We start from the raw sequence: 25,352 nt of genomic DNA on the forward strand, positions 1-25,352 counted from the left end.
TGAGGGAGAATGGAAAAAGAGCTGCTCTCAAAAATATCCTAAGAGATGCACAAAAATGTGCAGATACCCTAGCTACATCACCAGGAGCATAATTGTCGTAGGAAGAAAAAGCACCTGTCAGACCTCAATTCATAGGACTCCTCCAGACCTGGCTGGTTGCACAGGGCAGAGGAGTTGGAACTGTTTTGTTTTGTTTTGTTTTTTTAATTTTTAATTTTTTAATAAACATGTAATATATTTTTATCCCCCAGGGTACAGGTCTGTGAATTGGAACTGTTTTTGGCATGAAACTCCTGTATGAGAACAAGTTTGGGGGGGAACTGAGCCAGTTCTGGGAACAACATAGGGTAGTAGTAGTGGTCAGGATGGCTAGTTACCAGTACAAAGGACATAATAGTTCCCAACCAAACAGGTTACACTGCATTGTAAACAGGTTACACTACACGGTAGGGAAGATTCTATTCCTGGATAGCAGCTGAGGCAGCTGTGCTACCATCATCACCACCACCATCACTCCTTCTATGACTACTTCGGGTTACTACTTCTATTACTATGGCTGGTTATTAATTGAGCATTTATTAAGGGTCAACCACAGTTATTAGGGTGAAATAACTTCTCCATGGTGAGTTAGGCATGAATATAGATAATAGTGTTTCAAATTCCTTCCATAGAATTAGAGGCCAGGGTCTGATCTGCAGGGGCTAGCAAAGAAGACACAGGGAGCAATAGAGAAAATCAGTCTTTATTGTGTCCTTCTAGATCTTAGCCCCATAAGGGAGACAGAATTCTAAGTCCTGCCGGATGATAGTAAGGGTGGAGAAAAGGTGAGCAACAGTTTTGACTGAGGTGGTTCATACTCAACCTACCTTTTTTTTTTTTAAGATTTTTATTTATTTATTTGACAGACAGGGATCACAAGTAGGCAGAGAGGCAGGCAGAGAGAGAGGGAGGCAGGCTCCCCACTGAGCAGAAAGCCCGATGCAGGGCTCGATCCCAGGACCCTGAGATCATGACCCGAGCTGAAGGCAGAGACTTTAACCCACTGAGCCACCCAGGTGCCCCCCTACCTCATATATTAATGGCTCTGGGAACTACAATAGGTTGGTAGCATCATGGGACCTAGATGGGAGTAGCTGAGGAAGCAGAAGCCAGAGGAGTAAGTCTAGGTCTGACAATTCTTGAGTAAATTCAGTACCCCCAAGCTTGCCAAAGGCTGGGAAAGGGCCAGCATAGAGAAGATTACTGCCTAGTTTTGTTCTCCAGGACCAGGAAAGCCCTCTTTTGCAGGCTTAATTTTAGGTATTTTTTTGGAAATTATGAGGGCTTGGGCCTTCAGGAAATGTGCTTCACAGAGAGTCAGAAAAAGTAGTACAACTTCAACACACCTCTCATGTGGACAGAGCATTCCTGAGGTCAATCCATCTTGACCCCATTCACAAGGACCGACAGTCACCTGTTCTTCCAGCCTCTGAGAAAAGACTGGACACCTTTGCTTTGTGGTCCATTGGCTCTGTAAAACCCAAGAAGCCTAAATTTAACATACTCTTTCAGAAAGTTCAGCAGTGTTCACTTGGGTTCCCAGAATTCCAGGACCCTGAGGGCAAGCTTAGAGAATCAAAGGTGCAAGGGACTTTTAAATCAATTTGGCCTCAATGTCTCTTTTCCTCTTTTCTCTGTCTGATGGAAGCCACAGAGGATTAGCCACAGAGGAATTTAACTTTTCCTGGCGCTGAGAAATTGGGCAAATGACATAATCATTCTGTGCCTCAGTTTTCTCATCTATGAAATAGAGTTATCACCATTACTTACCTCTTAGAAATATCAGGACAAATTCAAAATCAAAATCACATAAAGACATATTTGGCATATAGTATATGCTATATAAATGTTAGCACCTCTGGTCAAGTTATATGGGGTGTGTATATCTTAATATATATGACAATATATATCTCATCTTGGGCCTTTGGGGGAAGCTGCTTCCCCATCCTAGATAGAATGAGAACAGTTAAGGAATTGGTCACCAGCATCAAGGTGACATCTAGGAATACCATCAGCTTCCAGAGAGCCGCCCTTGCACTCCAGCTACCACTTTCTTTGGAGTGCTGCCCAATTGTGTCTGAGTGAATTTGAGAGTTGGGAGAAGTTGAACAGCATCAGAGTTTCCAACTGCTCATGTAAGTGGGATGAAAATGTTAATTTTTTTTCATCCACAGGATAAAGATCTTGATAATCATGTGTCTTTACAGTGAAAGGTAGGGCTTCTGTAGGTAGCTGCTTCAATGTAAAGAAAAGTTATGACCCCCAAGAATATTTTATGTTCTAATCTTTAGAACTGTAATTATATGGCAAAAGAGATGCTGAAATATGATTAAGGTTACTACTGACTTTAAAATGGGAAGACTACCCTGGATTATCTGTGTGGGCCCAATGAAATCACTCCAATAAAAGAGTAAGCCCTTAACAGAAGAGGTAAAAGAAGTTAGAGAGATGCAAAAGGGGAAGCAGGAAGATTTGACCTGCCATTGTTAGCTTGAATATGGAGAGGAGCACATGTCCAAAAAAATGATGACCTCAGCCATATAACATGGAACTGATTTCTGCCAATAACCAGCAAGCTTGGAAGAAGATTCTTAGCCCCAAATGACAACCACATCACCAGCTGCTATCTTGATTTTAGTTCAGCAAGACCCTAAGAAAAGAATCCATCCACACTATGCTGAACTTGAGACCTACAGAAACTTTGAGAGAATAAATGAATGTTGTTATAAGCTGCTCAATTTGTAATCATCTGTTACAGCAGCAACAGAGAACTAATACAATGCTCTGAGCCTCAATTTGTACATCTGTCAAATAGTGCAAAATGCCTTGTCTTGTCTAACTTTGGGCTGTTATGAGTATAAAATGATGGATCTAATAGGGCTCTGTAGTTTCAAGTTATAAGACTGTTAGGATATTCTCCAACAGGGAAAAAAAGGTCCATCTTTCTCTCTTTTTTAAGATTTTATTTATTTATTTGAGACAGAGATCGCAAGTAGGCAGAGAGGCAGGAAGAGAGAGGGGGGGAAGCAGGCTCCCTGCTGAGCAGATGTGGGGGCTCAATCCCAGGACCCTGAGATTATGACCTGAGCTGAAGGCAGAGGCTTAACCCACTGAGCCACTCAGGCACCCCCAAAAGTCCATCTCTTTTGAAGCAATTGGACTGAAGCAATTTAAAGCTTAGAGCTGAATTTTCCAGAAGTGCTGAAGGTTTGGAGAGCTGCTTCTCCTCTCCTAGAGAAGCAGTGCAATATAGATGAAATCAGAAAACCTAGGCCTATTTATTTTTAACTTGCATGTCCTTAGTCATTTTGTGTCACCTCTCTAAGCATCAATAAAATGAAGGTCATCATATCTGCTCACCTAAGTGATATGGCTGTGCGAGGCTTGACTGAAATAATGACTGTGAACATGTGATGAGGACAAAATACCCAGATGGAAGGTCTATTACTCCTCCCCAGTGTGTGCTCCGATGCTGGAAGCAGATATGATTTGGGTAAAGTAAGCACCCAAAGAAAGTAGAGTTGAACTTTGATCACTTGTTTCTTGCCATTGTCTCTGGTATGTGGCCTTAGACATATCCCTTCTCCTCTCTGGGTCTGTTGTCCCATAATAAGAGGTTATATTATAACCAGTTGTCTTCAGTTAATAGACATCACAATCATTTCTAGAGATGAGTGGCAGATGGGAGATAAGTAGAAGTCCTCTCTTTTTTATATGTCTCCTCCTACCCCAAATAAGCTATCGCCTAAAAGTCAGAGCAAGTGTACTTTATTAAATCACACAAAATAAGCCCATTTAGGATATAAGATTTGAATCCCAAGTATGTGGTTTGAAGCAATTAGTTCTCAAATTTCAAAGTTTTCAAATTTAAAATTTTCCTAGCGAATTTCAAGCTGGTTAACTAGAGTCATGCCCTCCCCACCTCCTTGGAGTTCCCATTAATGTTGCTTTGTTGTGACTGAGATTTCCTCCCAGAATATCCCTTCTAATGTGAACCGAGGATGCCAAATTAGGGTCAGACATAAACCTATAGATTTGTCCATGTTTTAATTAAATGTAGTCTGTAGCAAAACCCACAGTGGAGAATAACAGAATGTCAAAACTTAAAAGGAACTTTGAGACTATCCTGTTTAAAGACACTCACATGTGGAATATAAGGAATAGTGCAGAGGATCACAGGGGAGGGGAGGGAAAATAAAATAAGATGAAATCAGAGAGGGAGACAAACCATGAGAGACAAATATTGGAAACAAACTGAGGATTGCTAGAGGGGAGGTGGTGGGAAGATGGGGTAAGTGGGCAATGGGCATTAAGGAGGGCACATGATGTGATGAACACTGGGTGTTACATGCAACTGATGAACCACTGAACTCTACATCCAAAACTAATGATGTACAATTTGAGACCTACAAAGAGGGAGATACTTGCTGAGCATAAAGAGAGTTAGTGACAGAAGCAAATCTGGAACACCCCAAGGCTTCTGAAAGGAGTTTCTTCCACTGCTGCATGTGGTCTTTCCACTGGCTCCAGTGGCCAGAGATTTGAAAATCAGGTGATTTTCAGTCTTTTTCCTAGGCTGGTTTCATTGTTCTTTGAAGTGGAGAAACTTCATTTGCATGTCATTGAAGTACAGGGCCATGTACAAAGCACTCTAAGAAGCAGTCAGATATGGACACAATCTTTGTAAATACTCCCAACATAACCAGATTGGCCTTATCCACCATTTTTGGTCTTTGCCTCACCCAAAGTCTCCTTCCTCAACTTGCTTTTTTGTTTCAAGTGCCTTATATCAGCATTTCTTAAAATTTAGTGTACATAGAAATATAGATATCTTATTAAAATAAAGGTTCTGATTACAAATATCTCTGGTGGTGCTCAAGAATGTGCTTCTAACAAGCTCCCAGGTAATGATGATGCTGAAGGGGATGATGGACCACATTTGGAGTAGCAAGACTTGTAGATGTTGTTTCCACCAGCCTCATTTCTAAGCATCTTCTCTATTTACCATCAGGATTCCTTTACTACTAAGGGGGGGGTAGTGTGATGTATTAAAAACAGTAAAGCTTCTGGAGCTTCCAATCCTGAATTTTTACCAATCATTAGCAAAGTCATTTCTTATCTCCCTCATCTCCCCCACAACATTCCTTATCTGTAAAACGGGGTTATTAACCATCATGCAGCAATATTGTGAGGCCTGAGGGAATGACAAGGACTTGGTGCAAAGTAGACTGTAGACTGAGAATCCCAGTTATAAAAAGATTCTGTGCCTGGGTTTCCTTAGGATTGCAAAAGATGACATGAGCAGGGCATGGTGGCCGCATCATCATGTCTAATAAGCTCAAAGCTTTTTTTCCATGAAAAAATTACAGCTGGGTATATACAACTGATAAATCACTAAATTCTACCTCTGAAACTTATAATACACTGTATGTTAACTTGAATTTAAATAAAATTTTAAAAAACTGCAGATGGATGCCATCAGTACCAGAGAGTCTGCATATTTTATTGAAAGTCACATGAATGGGCCCCAGGATCTCTTTCTTTTGTCTGATGTTTCCCTTAAGAAGTCTTTCTAGCATCTATTAATGTCCTTGGTATCAAGTGCTTCTCTTGCCTATGAAAATGAAGACCTTTCTTCATCCAAAACATCTCTTCAAGCTATCTTGCTCCTTTCTGCAATTTTTAAATGCTCCGGAAGCTTTTGGGGCTTGTAGTGTGTAGTGTAGTGTGGCTATGTTAAAACTAGTATCATTGATCTCCATTCTTTTGAGAGCAATTTTTTTTTTTTTGGTCACAGAGATACATCTCCTTCTACTACTTTATTCTACTTATTACATAATCAAGGAACTTCTAGAAAAGGGAGAGATATTTCCCCTTGAAAACCAATTATTTTAGAAATACTAGAGTATTTCCATATGATGCTGTTTTATTACTGAAGTCGGATGCTGAGTGGCTGGAAAACCTCTCTGCCTTTTTTAAGCAAAAACTTCAATAATATCTTTTATTCTAAATCATCTCTTAAACTTTTTTTTTTTTTTTTTTTTTTTGGTCACCACAGAAAACCTTGTAAAGATTTGACCCCAAGACATTAAGTACCAGAGAGGCATCAATACCTTTTTTCCTTCTCAAACTGTATGTGTGATGTCTTCAGACTCTTGGACTGAAAACACACACCTTAGTAAAGTACATAGACACATACAGGTACCATTTTTCTTTGATAAACAGCTAATCCAAAGACTTAGTAACTACCAACTAAAAAGATAAATCCTTCATTTCACAAGGTAAATTTGAATGATCCTTTTAAAAACATTACCATATGAGTATACAGAAGGTGAGGAGAAAGCCCAACTTGGAAATCTCCTCCAGCCCAGTTTTCATTCCCCTGTAAACTAGACCTGCCCTACTCCCCTTCAAATGCTTGCTTTTTAATATTTTATTAGGCAGAAAAAGTCAGAGTCATACAGTTCTAATAATGTAGCCTCTGTGTGGCAAAGAGAAAACAGCATGGAGTACAGTCAGAAAGACCTGGATTTGAGTCACAGTCCTGTTATTTATTTTCTGTGAGCCCTTGAGCCAGTTACTGTAGCCTCCTGTGCCATAATTCTTTTATCTGTAAACTGAGGGAATAGCATCTACCTGCATCATTGTTGTAAAGACAAAGGAGATTATGTATATGAAGCACATAGAATTTAATAGGGGCTTAATAAATATTGTCAGTTCAAGGTTTATGGTTCATCCATTGCCAGTTTCTCTAACCTGCTGGCCAACGTATGCAGATAATTTCCTATACTTGTCACTCTTCAATTATCATCCCATTCCCATAGCCTCTTCTGAATGACTATTCATCCAAGCTTGGGCCAGGCCAGTCTCATTTCCATGACAGTGTGCCTCACCACAGATTTTCTCTTTAAATTAGAGTGCAAAAGCGGGACGTACTGAGGTTCATTTCTGGGCATTCTTTGGGTATATCCCAGGGCAGGGGCAGAGCTATCCAGCCACTGCTTCCTGGTCTCCAGCCAGCCTGTGGTCCCAACTTTCTAGGCCAGGCTCTTGATCTATATCCCAGGAAACACACAGTAATCTCATGGTTACATTTCTGGGACATCTATTCAACTGGGACTGCAGTGGCTTTCTCTGGTTCTCAATAATCTTTTAATATTTGTAGCGGCGATTATGGTATCTCCCCCTCCACAAGGAAACAAGAGCGAAATGATGTCTCCACCATCTTCAAGTGTACTGAAACCCCATTGGCCACTGCTTCTGTGGCCAAAATCTACACTTACTTGCTTTAATTAGTTATCTAGTGGGATAGAGTAAGCAGAGGGGCCACAACTCTGACAACAGGGCTCAAAAAGCACTTCCTGTGTGAGGCCAGCGGTCTCACAGCAACTTCCTTTGGAGATGAGCCTCAGGTAGAATGGTGATCACTTGGCTCTCTTGCTCCTGGTTCTTATTAACTTGGACTCTGACACCAGGTAGAGCTGAGAGAGTTTTACATGGCCACCTGGGCATGTCTTTGTTGGGAACAGCATCAAGTTTCCACTCAATTCCTTCCACAAAGGCCTACATGTTACTAATTCACCAATGGGTGATATTGAGTTCAGTCTTAAAAGTGGCTATAATTTTTTAGTAACACTGCTTCAAAGGCATCTCAGAGTTGGTTTGGGCATGTGTATATTCTCTCTCTTCCCCTTCCTCCGTCTCCCTCTCCTTTCTTCTCTCCTTCTCCTCCCTCAACCCATCTCTGTGCTTCTCTCTCAGTTTCATAGTCAGGGTCTTGCTAGAAGGGTCCAAGTAGAAAAGCTCTTTTTCTCATACTTGGCCATATTATAATTTCATAGACTCTAACGACAGATTATGGCCCAGAGAACATGGGAACACACGCAGTGACACTTTCCCCAGCAGCTTCCCATCAATAAACAAGAATCAGAAATATCTACTCAGATTTCTGAGTCACTGCACCAGTTGTGTTTTAGATGCTTTCCAGTGATTGAAATGGCAAATGGAACACCAGGAGCTTATGTATGAAAGTTTTCCACTTGATAATGAATATGGGAGGCTCAAGATAGAGGGTAAAAGCCAAAAACACTCAAAATGATGACCACTAAAGCCACTAATCATAAGCTCCTCATTAGACAAGTATTGTATAATGGGAAGAAACTTGTACGGGAGCCCAGGGACCTAAGGACTTGTTTAGGCATGGCTGATAATTTTCTAGTTTCTTCAATAGTAAACTAGACACTTGGACTAAATAATTTTGGAAGGCCCTTCCAATCAAATACTTTATGGATGGTAAAGAGTCTTTTATCTCAAGTGCTGTGGTTCTTAACCTTTATTGGGTCACAGGCCCATCTGAAATTCAGTAGAATTTTATGGGCCATCTCCCCAGAAAAGGCACATTGTCATGGAATTCTTCATACCATTTTAGAAACTTCATGGAGTTTCTGAATCCACCGACACTGGGCCAGGGGTTGCTTCTTGGAGGAGATGAAAGAGCTTATCTGCAGAAGGCAAATATGAAGCAACATGCCAGCTGCCTGGCCTCAATCCATCTTAACTATTTTTCCCAGTATTTGATCCAAAAATGGAACTTCTGCAGGACAAATATAGTCTGTCTTTTTAAAAGAACTGTTTTCAGCTTTTGTTTCTTTCTTGATTTCTTAGAAATTAAGCTGTTGGGAAATAAATGGGAAGAAAAATAATCCAAACAGACCTAGGCTTCAACATGCAAGATATTCTTTGCAGATTTGTCCTAAGTGGTTGTATGCAAAAACAGAAAGGCCGCCATCCTGAGTTCACATGAAGAAGTTGTGGTTGGTATCACACATACTGTCTGACCCAAAAGGAGCAGACAGGTTTTTGGCAATATACTACAGTGCCAGAGCTCCAACCTGGTGCCAGGGTCATTATCTTCAGTAAGAGACATGTTAAGATTCACCAATGTTTGACAAACATTCCTACACTTCTAGTTCCAAGGCAAGCAATGGCCCCAACTCAAGTAGCTTTTAATTCAGGGTAAGACCTCTGAGATCAGTCTTTAGTCCCAATATTTCAGAGTTTGATGGTCTTTTGAGGAGACAGGAAATTCAGAGAAGAGTTGAAAACTAAGCTCCTTTCTTCGACTCAGGTTAGTAGATAGTTTGGTTTCTGCAGTCTGGCTTGAGGGACTTCAGCCATTCACAATCATATAGGAGCTCAACATAGACCTTCCGAGGGAGCAAAGAGAGAATACATAAGAGAAATAAATCTGTGTCTAAGATATGTGCCCCTTATTTTATAGCATCCTAGAGCCTGAAGTTGCAGGGCCAGGAAGGAGGTGCTCTCTTCAGCACAAAATAATTCAGCATAGAAGAGTTTGAAGAAGACCCTTCCAGAACCTGTGAAGGGTCCTCTGAGGCCAAGGATTGTAAAACCTGAAAAGGAAAGAAGAGAGTAAGTAATTGGCTAGGACTGTTCAAGTACTTAATAGCCACTGAGAAGTGAGGCCTGTCTTGTTAGGTAGCTAATTATATAATTGGTAGCTAATCTTCTGAGCAACAGAGGTTGGCTAGGAAAAGACCCTTAAAACTCAGAGCCCCCCCCGCCCCCCCCCCAAAAAAAACCCCTCAGATCCCATGAAATAGGCCTAAGATGTTGCTATAATCAGGGCTGGAAACTGTGTGCATTTGACCTCAATTCTAATCCCTCAAAAGTCTACAGAAGATGAAGCCTGACATGTTTGACTACCCATCCACAACATAGCCACTGCCTTAATGGTCCTATACTGACTCCAGATTTCTTTTCTGGGATTTCACTTCCATGAGGGATAATAAGCAAAATCTTATTGACCCATGTACCTCTGAGGACTGTAAGTGATAGGAAGTAAAGGAAAGCTGGGGGAAAATGGAAAGCTCTTCTCCAGATACCCAGATCTCATTTATATGTATATTGGTTCATTCATGCCAGCAATCTGACAGTCAAACAATTAGAACTCCTAAGTGGAGAAAAAAAATTCTATGATCTCTGTAGCTCCTGTGACCTTAGCAAGTTAATTTATCCCCTCTGAACCTTAGTTCCTTTATTTGCTAAGTTAAAATACATATTATCCTCCTTATCCTGACATTTGATATGGATCAAATCAAATAATGGAAGTGAAAGGTCATTACACTCATTAAGTTTCATCAAACAATGATAAAGGACTAAGGATACAGGTTTGGGGGATAAGACTTAAATACTGATTTGGTCTGATTTCATGATGTGGACTCATGGTACTTCCTATGATACCAAAAGAGAGGTTACTGATTTCCTTACAAACCCAAAGGATGTCGGAGTCACAGGTTTCCAAACTATTAATTTTACAGATTAGAAAATTGGGGTTAAGAGAACAAAATGTACTTGCCACGAATGTCACAGTTTAGGATTCCTAATGAATTTTATCCAAAGGCAACTTGTAAAATTACCGTAATTTGTTTGGGGGAGAAAGAAAGAAAAGAGGAGAGACTTAAAAACACAGAGAACCTCAGAATTGGAAGGCAGTAAGTCACATAATTATAGGTTAATGAACTGAGACATGGAGTGTGTTCCTACCCTCTGGACCTACAAGACATTTTAGTTCTCGAAAGCTCAGATCCCACAAAGAAGGCTTACATATTACAAGGTTCTGTAATCAGGAGTGGAGACTACATACCGGAGGCCTCAACTCTCATCTCCAGGAACTCTGCCTTGAGAACTGTGGATAAAGGAGGAAAAACATTTCACTAAGTCTCTAGAAATCAGAACTGGAAAGGTGAAGCAAAGGGATGGGTGACCCTTCCAGGCCAGTGCCAGAGTCCATTTGAAAAATAGGAAGTGATTCTATCCAAATGTTTCAGAACATCTAGGTCTATACTTATAAGTTGGGCTATCTCTGGCAGATTTAGAAAGCCCAGTAACCGAGATACAAAGAAATCCCTCAGATGTCGGAACAATCCTTTAAGTGTTAGACTATGGAAGGCTAGTAGAGCCCAGAGAAACTGGCTCAAAGACTATATTCTGTGATTATCTCTCACAGGTAGAAGGGCAAGCTGGAAGGGCAAATGTCATGCAAAACATGAATCATACTTTGCCTTGAAGATCAAACCAGCTTTCTCCAGCCTTTTGGTGGGCTTATATCAGTACTAAATTAGCTTTGTCTAGGAAGAGCTGGAGGGAAGAGACAATCCTACATATTGTTACCAGAACATCACAGAAAAGAGCTGGGCCCTGGGCTATTTCTGGCTTTGTTTTTCACTTCTTTCCCAAGTCCGTTTATACTTACTTCTTGAGTGATCTTATTCCCACTCATGGTTTAAATCTCCTCTAAATGCTGGGAAACCACCAAGGGGCCACTATTCACATCATGGTGAATATAAGTGCCCCATGAAGTTGCACAGTGGCTGTAATCAACAGTTCTACCCTTAAATCTCTGTGGTTCAACCCCAATTACTATTTTAAGTTGCAGTTACCCAGTGGACATTTCCCTTTTTATTTAAGTTTCATTTTAATTCCATTGAGTTGACATACAGTGTAGTAATAGCTTCAGGTGTACAACACAGTAATTCGACACTTCCACCATACCGGGTGTGAATCACAAGTGTCCTTCTTATGCCCACCACATATTTAACCAATCCCCACCCCCCTTTCCTCTGGTAAACATATTGTTATGTATAATTAAGAGTCTGTTTCTTGGTTTCTGTCTCTCTCCAATTTTTTCCTCTTTGCTCATTTGTTTTGCTTCAAAAATTCCATTTGAGTGAAATTATACAGAATTTCTCTTGCTCTGACTAATGTATTTCCCTTAGCATAATACTCTTTCCCTCCATCCAAGTAGTTGCAAATAGGAAGATTTCATTCTTTTTTGTAGCTGAGTATTATGCGTGTGTGTGTGTGTGTGTGTGTGTGTTTATAATATGTATATATCACCTCTTTTTTATCCATTGATCAGTCAGAAATGGGCTGTTTCCATATTTTGGCTATTGTAGATAATGGTGATATAAACACCAAGGTGCAGGAATCCCTTTGACTTAGTACTTTTGTATTGTTTCAGTAAATACCTAGCACTGCAATTCCTGGATGATAGTGAAGTTCTATTTACCTTCTTAATAGCAACCTCCATACTGTATTCCAGCATGTCTAAACCAGTTTGCATTCCCACCAACAGTGCACGAGGGTTCCCCTTTCTCCACATCTTCACCAACTGCTGTTTCTTGTATTGTTGATTTCAGCCATTCTGACATACGTGAGATGGTATCTCATTGTAGTTTTGATTTCCGTTTCCTTGATGAGTGATGTTGAGCATCTTTTCATGTGCCTGTTGGCCATCTGGATGTCTTCTTTAGAAAAATGACTATTGATGTCTTCTGCCCATTTTTTAACTGGATTATTTGATTTGGGGGTGTTGAGTTTTACAAGTTCTTTTTAATTTTTAATTTTTTATGAACATATATTTTTATCCCCAGGGGTACAGGTCTGTGAATCACCAGGTTTACACACTTCACAGCACTCACCAAAGCACATACCCTCCCCAATGTCCATAATCCCACCCCCTTCTCCCAAACCCCCTCCCCCCAGCAACCCTCAGTTTGTTTTGTGAGATTAAGAGTCACTTATGGTTTGTCTCCCTCCCAATCCCATCTTGTTTCATTGATTCTTCTCCTACCCACTTAAGCCCCCATGTTGCATCACCACTTCCTCATATCAGGGAGATCATATGATAGCTGTCTTTCTCTGCTGGATTTATTTTGCTAAGCATGATACGCTCTAGTTCCATCCATGTTGTTGCAAATGGCAAGATTTCCTTTCTTTTGATGGCTGCATAGTATTCCATTGTGTATATATACCACATCTTCTTGATCCATTCATCTGTTGATGGACATCTAGGTTCTTTCCATAGTTTGGCTATTGTGGACATTGCTGCTATAAACATTCGGGTGCACGTGCCCCTTTGGATCACTACGTTTGTATCTTTAGGGTAAATACCCAATAGTGCAATTGCTGGGTCATAGGGCAGTTCTATTTTCAACATTTTGAGGAACCTCCATGCTGTTTTCCAGAGTGGCTACACCGGCTTGCATTCCCACCAACAGGGTAGGAGGGGTCCCCTTTCTCCGCATCCTCGCCAGCATCTGTCATTTCCTGACTTGTTGATTTTAGCCATTCTGACTGGTGTGAGGTGATATCGCATTGTGGTTTTGATTTGTATTTCCCTGATGCCGAGTGATATGGAGCACTTTTTCATGTGTCTGTTGGCCATCTGGATGTCTTCTTTGCAGAAATGTCTGTTCATGTCCTCTGCCCATTTCTTGATTGGATTCTTTGTTCTTTGGGTGTTGAGTTTGCTAAGTTCTTTATAGATTCTGGACACTAGTCCTTTATCTGATATGTCGTTTGCAAATATCTTCTCCTATTCTGTCAGTTGTCTTTTGATTTTGTTAACTGTTTCCTTTGCTGTGCAAAAGCTTTTGATCTTGATGAAATCCCAATAGTTCATTTTTGCCCTTGCTTCCCTTGCCTTTGGCGATGTTCCTAGGAAGATGTTGCTGCGGCTGAGGTCGAAGAGGTTGCTGCCTGTGTTCTCCTCAAGGATTTTGATGGATTCCTTTCGCACATTGAGGTCCTTCATCCATTTTGAGTCTATTTTCATGTGTGGTGTAAGGAAATGTTCCAATTTCATTTTTCTGCATGTGGCTGTCCAATTTTCCCAGCACCATTTATTGAAGAGGCTGTCTTTTTTCCATTGGACATTCTTTCCTGCTTTGTCGAAGATTAGTTGACTGTAGAGTTGAGGGTCTATTTCTGGGCTCTCTATTCTGTTCCATTGATCTATGTGTCTGTTTTTGTGCCAGTACCGTGCTGTCTTGATGATGATAGCTTTGTAATAGAGCTTGAAGTCCGGAATTGTGATGCCACCAACGTCGGCTTTCTTTTTCAATATCCCTTTGGCCATTCGAGGTCTTTTCTGGTTCCATATAAATTTTAGAATTATTTGTTCCATTTCTTTGAAAAAGATGGATGGTACTTTGATAGGAATTGCATTAAATGTGTAGATTGCTTTAGGTAGCATAGACATTTTCACAATATTTATTCTTCCAATCCAGGAGCATGGAACATTTTTCCATTTCTTTGTGTCTTCCTCAATTTCTTTCATGAGTACTTTATAGTTTTCTGAGTATAGATTCTGTGTCTCTTTGGTTAGGTTTATTCCTAGGTATCTTATGGTTTTGGGTGCAATTGTAAATGGGATTGACTCCTTAATTTCTCTTTCTTCTGTCTTGCTGTCGGTGTAGAGAAATGCAACTGATTTCTGTGCATTGATTTTATGTCCTGACACTTTACTGAATTCCTGTATAAGTTCTAGCAGTTTTGGAGTGGAGTCTTTTGGGTTTTCCACATATAGTATCATATCATCTGCGAAGAGTGTTAATTTGACTTCTTCTTTGCCGATTTGGATGCCTTTAATTGAGTTTTACAAGTTCTTTTTACACATTGGATACTAACCCTCAATAGGATATGTCATTTGCTAATATCTTCTCCCATTCTGTAGGTTGCCTTTCAGTTTTGTTGATTGTCTCCTTCACTGTGCAGAAACCTTTTATCTTGATGAAGTCCCCAAATTTATTTTTGTTTTTGTTTCCCTTGCCTCGGGAGACATATCTAGTAAGAGGTTGCTATGGCCAATGTCAAAGGGGTTACTGCTTGTGTTCTCCTCTAGAGTCTTAATGCTTTGCCGTATTAGGTCACTAAGGTCTTTCATCCATTTTGAACATATTTTTGTGTATGGTGTAAGAAAGTCATCCGCTTTCGCCCTTTTGCATGTTGCTCTCCACTTCTCCCAACACCAGTTGTTGAGGAGACTGTCTTTTCCACATCAAATATTCTTTCCTGCTTTATCAAAGATTAATTGACCATATAGTTATGATTCATTTCTGAGATTTCTATTCTGTTCCACTGATCTATGTGTCTATTTCTGTGCCAGTACCATACTGTTTTGATCACTACAGATTTGTAATATATCTCGAAGTCCAGAATTGTGGTGCTACCAGCTTGGCTTTTCTTTTTCAAGATTACTTCGGCTATTTGGGGTCTTTTGTGGTTCCACACAAATTTTAGGATTGGTTATTCTAGCTCTGTGAAAAATGCTGTTGTTATTTTGATAGGGATTGCATTAAACATGTAGATAGCTTTGGGCAATATAGATTTTTCATGGTATTTTTTTCTTCCAATCCATGAGCATAGGATCTTTTTCCATTTCTTTGTGTCATCCTCAATTTCTTTCATCAGTGTTTTGTAGTTTTCAGAGTACAGATCTTTTACCTCTTTGGTTAGGTTTCTTCCTGGGTATCTTACAGGTTTTGGTGCAACTGTAAATGGAATCAATTCCTTGATTTCTCTTTCTTCTGCCTCATTGCTAGTGTATAGAAGTGCAACTGACTTCTGTGCATTGAATTTATATCCCGCCACTGTGCTGAATTCCTGTATGAGTTCTAGCAACTTTGGGGTGGAGCCTTTTGAATTTTCTATATCGAGTGTCATGTCATCTGCAAATAGTGAATGTTTCACTTCTTCCTGGTGATCTGGATGCCTTTTATTTCTTTTTGCTGTATGCTTCCTGTGGCTGGGCCTTCCAGTGCTATGTTAAATAACAGTGGTGAGAGAAGACATCCGTTGTCTTGTTCCTGACCATAGAGGCAAAGCTCAGTCCCCATAGGGATGATATTAGCAATGGGCTTTTCATAAATGGCCTTTATTACACTGAGGTATGTTAGAGGGTCCCTCTAACCCTACTTTGTTGAGGGTTTTTATCATGAATGGATGTTGCACATTGTCACATTTTTTCCCTGCATCTATTGAAAGGATCATATGGTTCTTTTCCTTTCTTTTGTTAATGTGGCATATCCCATAGATTGATTGTTGAATAGTGAGCCACGCTTGCAGCCCAGGAATACATCCCAGTTGATCCTGGTGAATGACTCTTTTAATGTACTGTTGGATTTGGTTTGCTAGTATTTTATTGAGAATTTTTGCAACCATATTCATCAGGGATGTTGGCCTCTTGTTCTCTTGTTTAATGGAGTATTCATCTGGTTTTGGTATCAGGGAAATGCTGGCCTCAGAGAATGAATTTAGAAGTTTTTCTTCCTTTTCTATTTTTTGGAATAGGCATTAACTGTTCTTTAAATGTTTGGTAGAATTCCGCTGGGAAGCCATCTGGCCCTGGACTTTTATTTGTTGGGAGACTCTTGATTGCTGATTCAATTTCTCTGCTGGTTTTCAGTTTGCTGAAGCATTCTATATCTTCCCGTTTCACTTTTGGTCATTTATATGTTGGGAATATAAATGTATCTATTCAGGAATGTATCAGTTTCTCCCAGGCTGTCCACTTTGCTAGCATATAGTTTTTCACAATATTCTAATTGCTTGCACATCCATGGTTTTGGTTATTTCTCCTTCTCATTTGTGATATTATTTATTTGGGTCCTTTCTCTTTTCTTTTTTGGTTAAGTATGGCTAGAGGTTTATCAAATTTATTTACTTTTTTTCAAATAAACAGTTCGTGCTTTCATTGATCTCTTTTATTTTTTTTAAGCTTCTCTTTCATTTATTTTTACTTTAGTCTTTATTATTTCCTTCTTTCCCCTGTATTTAGGCTTTGTTTGATGTGCTTCCTGCAGGTGCTTTGTGCTTATGCTGAAGGGTGGGCAGTGAAATGGCACCATCCAACTCCTCTATTCCTGGAGGTATCTCTGTGAACACTGTCTCTCAGAGATGTACTCTGAGATAAGTGAACAGTCTCCCCTCTGTGTTCTACAGGTGTTCTTCAGATCACTTTTTCCATGCTGTCTGTTTCTGGGTTGTTTGCCTGCCTTCTTTCCAGGAGCAACACAGTGCCTTCAGGCCTCTAGCTCAGCCAAACCCATTCTCCTTTAAAACTCCAGGTTTTAAGCCCTTCTGAGTGAAAGAATTCAGGAAAATCAAACACTCTCATTTTTCAAGCCAATGACTTTAGGGAAATGTTCTTTTTGTACATCCCTCTGTGAGCTGGTCTCTCTCTTGCCTTTGTCTATAACTACAACAACCTCCCCTCCACAGCACCTGGGATCCCTTTCTCCCCTAAGCCTCCTCTCCCCTTCTTACCTTCTTTAATGGGACCTCTTCTCTCCCTTTACTTGAGGAGTTTTTCTGACAGTCTTCATGTCTATTTCTGGGATATTTAGGATGATTTTTAGTTATCTAGTGTGTTCATTGGATGAGGCAAGCCAAGGGTCCTCCTACTCCACTACCATTTTTCTCTCAACCTGTACTGGGCATTTCTGTCTGGATATCTCACAGGGTTTTCAAAACACTGTGTCCAATTTGAGGAGAGCAACTTTCCCACAAAACCTGTTTTTTGATGATTAATTATTATTGCCATCTACTTAATTTTCCAGGTTAGACTTTTTTCCCTCTTAATCCTTCTCCAATGCTCCATGTTTTTTTTTTTTCAGATATTATTGATTTATTTGAAAGAGAGAGAAAGAGAGATATCAAGAGCACAAGTGGTACGGGCAGAGGGAGAGGGAGATGCACAGTCCCTCCTGAGCAGGAATCCCAATGTGAGGCTCAATTCTGGGACCCTGGTTTCATGAACTGAGCCAAAGGCAGATGCTTAACTGACTGAGCCACCCAGCTGCCCATCAAATGCATTTGTGTGTGTGTGTGTGTGTGTGTATGTACCATAATTTATTGAAATCAACTCTCATTGGCCATTTGAATTACTTCTTTTTTTTATATTCTAAGCAGTCTAGCAATGAATAACCTTATTAGTTAACCTTCATGCACTTACATGATAATTTATATGTATGATAATTTTCTTAGGATACATTTCTTTTTTTATTTAATTTACTTTTTTTTCAGTGTTCCAAGATTCATTGTTGTTCCAAGATTCAATTCACTGGGTGTGGTGCATAAATCTGCCCTCCTTAATACCCACCACCAGAGAGTCAATTATCATATCATTTCACTTACTTGTGGAGCATGAAGAATAAAATGTGAGGACATTGGGAGTTGGAAAGGAGAAGTGAGTTGGGGGAAATTGGAAGGGGAGACTAACCAATGCTCTCTGTTTGAAAAGTCACAGGTCTTCTTGTGTCTACCTCACATCTGTCCTTTTCCATTTCACTGGCAATGCCATAGATTAGGGCCTCATCAACTGTTGTGATGATGATTAGTCTCCTAATTGATCTCTGTCTCCAGTCTTTGCTTTCCCACCTTCTTTCCCATTATTAAAATAATGAGGTTTTTTGTTTTTGTTTTGTTTTGTCTTGTTTTGCTTTTTACAATGCAGTCATCTCTGAATATGCATTGTCATGCTTACAAGTTCCATGATTCCCTAAGGATTATAGTCTAAGGACCAAATTCCTTACCTTGGTATTTCCTGTAAGGTCTTTACAATCTGGTCCAAGTCTATCTTTCTGGCCTCACCTCCAGGTAAGCTTCCCTCTTTTCACCCGCATACTGTAGCTAAAGTGCAACATTAATCACTTACTGAACCTGTCTTGCATAAGCTGTTCTGCCTTGCTGAAACATCTTCCCCTTCCTTCTCTTTTTTGATGGACCACTTCTCATTTTCACATAAGTTCTAAGTTTTTTATTGGTTGATGAAGAGAGATGAATGAGGAAGTAACATGATTCAAATTTCAGGCTACAGTCAGGTAAAAATGGGAAGCATAAAGGTACAATCAAAATTGAAACAGATCATTATTTTCATCACAGATGAGAGAAGAGCTTGCAAACAATGTCTGTAGATGGTACTGATGTGGATAATCTGAGGATCTTGACCATTGTCCAGCATGTAGATGTACTGGTGTAAGTGGTGGTTACAAGGTGGGACTATAGACAGAAGAGGTGTTTTTTCCTATGTGGATATAAATGGGACTTCATCAAGATCATAAGCTTCTCAACAGCAAACGAAACAGTCAACAAAACAAAGAGGCAACCCACAGAATGGGAGAAGATACTCACAAATGATGCTAGAGACAATGGGCTGATATCCAATATCTATAAAGAACTCCTCAATCTCCACACTCAAAAAACAGATAATCACATCAAAAAAATGGGCAGAAGACATGAACAGACACTTCTCCAAAGACATACAAATGGATAACAGACAAATGAAAAAATGTTCATCATCGTCATCAGGGAGATTCAAATTAAAACCACAATGAGGTGCCACGTTACACCAGTTAGAATGGCCAAATTTAATAAGACAGTAACCAACAAGTATTGGAGAGGATGTGGAAAAAGGGGAACCTTCTTACACTGTTGTTGGGATTGTAAGTTGGTGCATCCACTTTGTAAAACAGTGTGGAAATTCCTAAAAAAATTAAAAATAGAGCTACCCTATGACCCTGCAATTGCACTACTGGTTATTGACCCCAAAGATACAGATGCAGTGAAAAGAAGGGCCAACTGTATCCCAGTGCTCACAGCAGCAATGACCACGATCACCAAATTGTGGAAAGAGCCAAGATGCCTTTCAATAGATGAATGGATAAAGAAGATATGCTACAAAGCTGTGATCACCAAGACAGCATGGTACTGGCATATAAACAGACACATAGACCAGTGGAACAGAGTAGAGAGCCCAGATATGGACCCTCAACTCTATGGTCAAATAATCTTTGACAAAACAGGAAAAAATATACAGTGGAAAAAAGACAGTCTCTTCAATAAATGGTGCTGGGAAAACTGGGCAGCTATATGTAGAAGAATGAAACTCGACCATTCTCTTACACCATTCACAAAGATAAACTTGAAATGGATAAAAGACCTCAATGTGAGACAGGAATCCATCAGAATCCTAGAGGAGAACACAGGCAGTAATCTCTTCGATATCAGCCACAGCAACTTCTTTCAAGATATGTCTCCAAAGGCAAAAGAAACAAAAGCGAAGATGAACTTTTGGGACTTCATCAAAATCAAAAGCTTCTGCACAGCAAAGGAAACAGTCAAGAAAACAAAGAGGCAACCCACGGAATGGGAGAAGATATTTGCGAATGACAGTACAGACAAAAGGTTGATATCCAGGATCTATAATGAACTCCTCAAACTCAACACACACAAAACAGACAATCATATCAATCCATATGATGGTCCATATACACTATGGAGTATTATGCCTCCATCAGAAAGGACGAATACCCAACTTGATGAGTTAGGTCTCAGAGTTTTGACTAGATGATGTTAAAGTTACCCTAGCTCCACTGCTGGTAAAGGCACATTGTTATTTTAACTGACCACCTTGAAGATTTATACTCTTATCAACCATCAGGAAGCGCAATTTCAAACTCTCTAAAAAGCAACATGGAGCAAACTCACAAAAGGGCCCCTAAAAGCTAAGCAACTATTTCTTTAGGTATTTTTGTCTAAAGGGTCCCAAATGCCAGGCTTTGGACAATTTGTACCAATACTTTAGAAGTTTTAAAAACAAACTAACTGGAAGGAAGGTAGAAAAGAAGGAAATAAAAAAAATAGATTCCCAGGTCCCACTCTTAGAGATTCTGTTTTAGTGGGTCTAGAGTGGAAAGCAAGAACCTGTTTGTATTTTTGTTCCCTCAATTGTTTCCAGGTTATTTATATCACACCACCTAGTGTTTAGCTATGCTTATTCTAAGGCTGTTTATGTTAGAGTGTAATGTTCTATATATTCCTATTAGCTGCCCTTTTAGAATATAATAGAGTCTAAATAAGTAAATGAACAAAAAAATAAGACCGACATTGAATGTCATGCTTTTGTGCAATTTTACTTAGTGAGAACTGTATGTGTGTGTGTGTGTGTGTGTGTGTGAGAGAGAGAGAGAGAGAGAGAGAGAGAAAGAGAGAGAGAGAAGCAGAAGAGAGGAAGAGATTGAAAAACATAGAGACTGAAAGATACAACAGATATAGAAGCAGGCAAAGAAAGAGAGACAGAGGGGAGAGATACAGAAAAAGAGTAAAACGAACAAATAGGGAGCCAGAGAGACAAAGACAGAAACAGAGATGTACAAAAACACAAAGAGAGACAGAAAGAGACTGAGAATGACAAAGACACAGAGAAAGAAACATCATGAGAGAGACATATAGAAAAACAAACACAGAGAAACATATGTACAGAGACAAAAACAGATGTACAGGGAGAGACTAGGAAACAGAGAGACAGAACTAGGGGAGAGAAAGGGATAGAGAGACAGAGATGGAGCTGCAGAGAAACAGAAAAATAGAATGTAAGAGCAACTGTGATGCTCATGATCCATTTAGTAAAAAGTAATTTGATTTCTCTTCTGTCATCTATGTGTCTTACCTTCCTGTTTTTCGGGAAGCTGTTTCAAAGAACCTGGTCCTGGAAGCCACCCTGCAAACAGAGGCCAATCAATTCTCATGAGTTGCTCTGGATTGTGTATGAAAACCAACAGCCAATGGACAAGACAAAAATTATAAACCAGACAGGCCACCAACTGAAGGGTCTTTCCTCACTTGCAAAGGACCTGGGTCTAAGGAGAGACTCAAATATCGGAATGTGAAATGACTCAGAGATCATAAGCACCCCAAGGCTATGCCTAATGCCCTTTGCTTTCCCATGGTTCAGAGTGGCCTAAATGTGTTTTTTATTCAGGTTATTCTTTTGAGAAATAAGTGAAACAAATCCTTGGGTTCAATGTATAAATTTTTGACATTTTCATAAATATACTTAGCTACTTAATCAACATGATAGAGGCTTTGTTATTCTTATTCCCACATCTTACAGTTATGGAAAACAAGAGACACAAGAAAAAGGAATACTGGGAGGCAGTGTATGAGAGGGGTCCCAACACTAGCTGAAGAGGGACCAGTCAGGCTAGTTGCGACCATACAAGGCTGGTCCTTGAGAGGGCTGTGGCCCTGCATTAGCTGCTTTATACCTTGTTCCTTAGCTTCCAGTCCCACTTCAGGAAAACCTGCTGCACATTGGCTCAGTTCTTACCTTACAAGAGGCTCTCTGGAGAATCTGAGTCATTTTGGAAGATTTTTAAAAAATCATATCATTGATTTAAAAAGAAAGCCTGAAGGCACAAGTACAATGAACAAATCTGTTCATTAAATTTCTTTAAAAAACAGTAGCCATAATAAGAAAGTATGAAAAATTTCCAGAGCCAAGGGAGCATGAAAACAGAAGGTAATCTTATTACCCAACATAAATCAGGGCAGCATTAGTTAAATCTCTCACCCTTGGGTGCTGAGTGGAACAGTACAAACAGGACTTGTCTGTGAAATTTCCTTAGACTATGAAGTGAATGATATCCTGGGGTTGTGCACTGTGTACCCTTCAAAACCATTATGATGATCCTGAAAGAACTCCTGGTGGCCTAAGATGAGCCTTACGCCAAGGTTTAGGAAAAACTCGACTTACACAGATGATGGGATTTCCCCTGCATTGCTAACCACAATATCTGGCTTTTGTTCTGGCTTTTGGGGAGTAGTTGTCCGGCACGGAGGATCTGGAGGCCTCACTGGGGGACGAACGATGGTAGGCTTTTCTCCTGGAGGCCGCACTTTGCTGAAACTGTCAGAGTCTCCTGAAAGAGAACACATAGTTCAATGATAAGCCAAATGGAACACTATTCATGAACAAGCACCCAGTATTGAAGTTATCTGGGCTACCTCCCTTAGCACCCACTTATTTTTGGTCACTAACAACTCTGGATTTCTTTTCTTTTCTGTGTGTGTGTGTGTGTGTGTGTGTGTGTGTGTAATTCTTCTCACAGCTTAATCCTTCAGAAAGTCTGTTTGAAACCCAGCTCTAGAACTTCAATTTTTGTGACCTAGGGTATGTCATATCAATTTGCTAAGTCTTAGTTACCTCATCTATATAATGAAAGCCAATAATACATTATGTTACAAAGATATTAAAATTTTAATTAGATACTAACATTTTTAGTATGAGACTGGCACATAGTGGGCATTTAGTCAATTATTGATGATGAATTTGAATGTGTTAAATTCATAATTACCCAAACTCAGACCCTTTTAACTTAGATATTGACTATCACAGCAGTCTCCTAACTTGCCTCCTTGCACCTATGTCTCTGGTTGCCAGGTTAGTCAATATAAAATAAATATATATAATTTTTTAATGAAATGGATTTAGCAGGAGCTTTGGCATGAGAGACACTAATGCACTTGCTGGAAGCATTGTACACTGTACACTGGGCTTTTTCTATCTACATAGCCATAAAAATTATATCTACATAGCCATAAAGAATTCTGGAAAAATGTTGATTAAATGTAAAATCATACATTTGAGATACTTCATACTTGTTGATCCAGTGGATCCATTTTGGGGAACAGGCCAAGGGAATTAACTGCCCAAAAATAGGAGAAACAATTGGCACAAATATATTCTTCTTAATAGCAGAAACTTGGGCCCAACCACAAAGCATAAGCAAACCCATTTTGTACAAGTACTTAGCCAATACATATTGTACATGAACTTACAAGGTCAGGTCAAAAAAATATGCATTTAAGTGGAAAAATCCATAGAAAGTACTCATGGCCTAATGAACACCAGGCATGTGTACAACTATGCAAAGTTGTTAGCTGGGGGTGGGAGGGCAGAGATGGGAGCTAAGATGGTAGTGGAGTAGGACTCTAGACTCATTTTGTCTCTCAAACACAGCTAGATAATGATAATTATCTATATCTATAATATAGATATAGATATAATATATCTATAATATTATCTATATCTATAATATTAATGATAATTATCATAATCATTCTAAATACTCCAAAAATAAACCTGAAGCCAGGAAGAACAAACTCCACAATTAAGGAGAGAGGAATCAAAGAAGCTAGGAAGTGTGGACACTTGGTTTGGGAGAGAAATGGATCAGGGGTGTGGCAAAATGAAGGAGCCATGCTCGTGGAGAAAGACAAGAAAGAGAGGAGCACACAGGGGAATGCACCACCAAAACCATTGGCTGGGAAAATGGGAACAGCTGATTTTCATGAGTTCCAACCAGGGGTGTTTAAAGACTGCTGTTTTAAAGTTTGGCATGCTTGGCTGTGATAGAGCTCTGAGGGAGCTTCCTAATCCTGGAGAGAGGCAAGCAAACAACCAAGGGGGAGACAGCATGGAAACAGTGATCTGAGGAACACTTGGGGCACATAGAGGGGAGATTATTCACTCTTCCTGGAACACCATCCTGAAAGCAGAGTTCATGGAGATGCCTCTTTGGGGACAAAGGAGTTGGCTGGTGCCTCTTTCTTCCCCGACCCTTTAACACAAACACAGAGCTACCTACAGAGGGCAGCTCTGCCCTTACACTGGCTGCTTAACTTGCTTATACCAAGTCCCACACTCCGGCCCTCTGGCACAACTGCTCTTCTCTGTCAAGCTCACCTCAATCCCAGCATGGTGGGCCTCTTCCCAAGCAGAGCAGCAAAGGCCCCTGCTCACACCACATTACTTAAACCTAGAGTTTTAAAAGTCAGCAGGCTTGAAGTAATGAGCACTTGGTGTTACATACAACTGATGAATCACTAAATTCTACCTCTGAAACTAATAATATGTACTATGTTAATCAAATTGAATTTAAATAAAAATTTTAAAAAAACAAGCACCTAATGAACTTTCATTTTCAATTTAGAAGATGCATTTGTGGTTAATATTTTGAAAAATTAATTATACTGGCCGTTTTGATTTGCCAAAATGATGGAGGGACCCACTGGCATTCAAAAGGATAGGTCAGTATGCTGGCCAGTCCACATAAGGAAGAACTATCTCACCTGTTAATGTTCCTTGATGAGCACCTCGTCACAGGGTAATTATACATACATTGGACATAATACTGTGGTATTGCACATAGATACCTTTTTCTTTTCACAATTTCCATTAATGCTATTACATATAAAATTTATCTGGAAATGAGGAAGAGCTAAGCAGGGTCGGGCCTGGTTAGTACTTGGATGGAAATGAGGAAGAAACTTATGTAAATGATCTGAATTGAAGAAACTAGAGAAACCCAAATATGGAAACAGAGTTTATTCAAAAAACAATTAACTCCATTTTCTCCAGACACTGTGCTGGGTGCCCTAGAGGATGCAAAGATGAATAAAATATGGCTTTTGCTCTTAAAAAGAAAATAAAGTCAGCAGGCTTCATTGGGATAGAGCCTGAAGAGTACTGTTCTGCTCCCAAAGAGAAGGCAGTATACAACCCAGAGTGTGGAAACAGCAATCTGAAAAATGCTTGGGACACGTGGTGGGGAGATTATTTGCTCTTCTTGGAGTGCTTTCCTGAGAGGCAGTGTGCACAGAGGCAC

At 39.8% G+C, this 25,352-nt stretch overlaps 1 protein-coding gene across 1 annotated transcript in view; it reads right to left on the reverse strand.

Annotated features, from left to right (window-relative positions):
• Positions 1-5,521: 5,521 nt before the first annotated feature.
• The window catches only part of LOC101679362 (oligophrenin-1), a 307,195-nt gene continuing 287,364 nt past the window's right edge, over positions 5,522-25,352 (reverse strand). The window contains exons 18-21 of the mRNA XM_045071280.1: positions 22,439-22,604; positions 21,353-21,403; positions 10,706-10,747; positions 5,522-9,452 (exon numbers count right to left, since the gene is read on the reverse strand). Of these exons, the coding sequence (XP_044927215.1) occupies positions 10,714-10,747; positions 21,353-21,403; positions 22,439-22,604 (251 nt within the window). The 3' untranslated portion in view covers positions 5,522-9,452; positions 10,706-10,713. The remainder of the gene's footprint in view (positions 9,453-10,705; positions 10,748-21,352; positions 21,404-22,438; positions 22,605-25,352) is intronic.

The sequence above is a fragment of the Mustela putorius genome, unplaced genomic scaffold (assembly GCF_011764305.1).
Source record: "Mustela putorius furo isolate JIRA1106 unplaced genomic scaffold, ASM1176430v1.1 tig00003985_pilon_pilon_pilon, whole genome shotgun sequence".
Classification (NCBI taxonomy): Eukaryota; Metazoa; Chordata; class Mammalia; order Carnivora; family Mustelidae; genus Mustela; species Mustela putorius.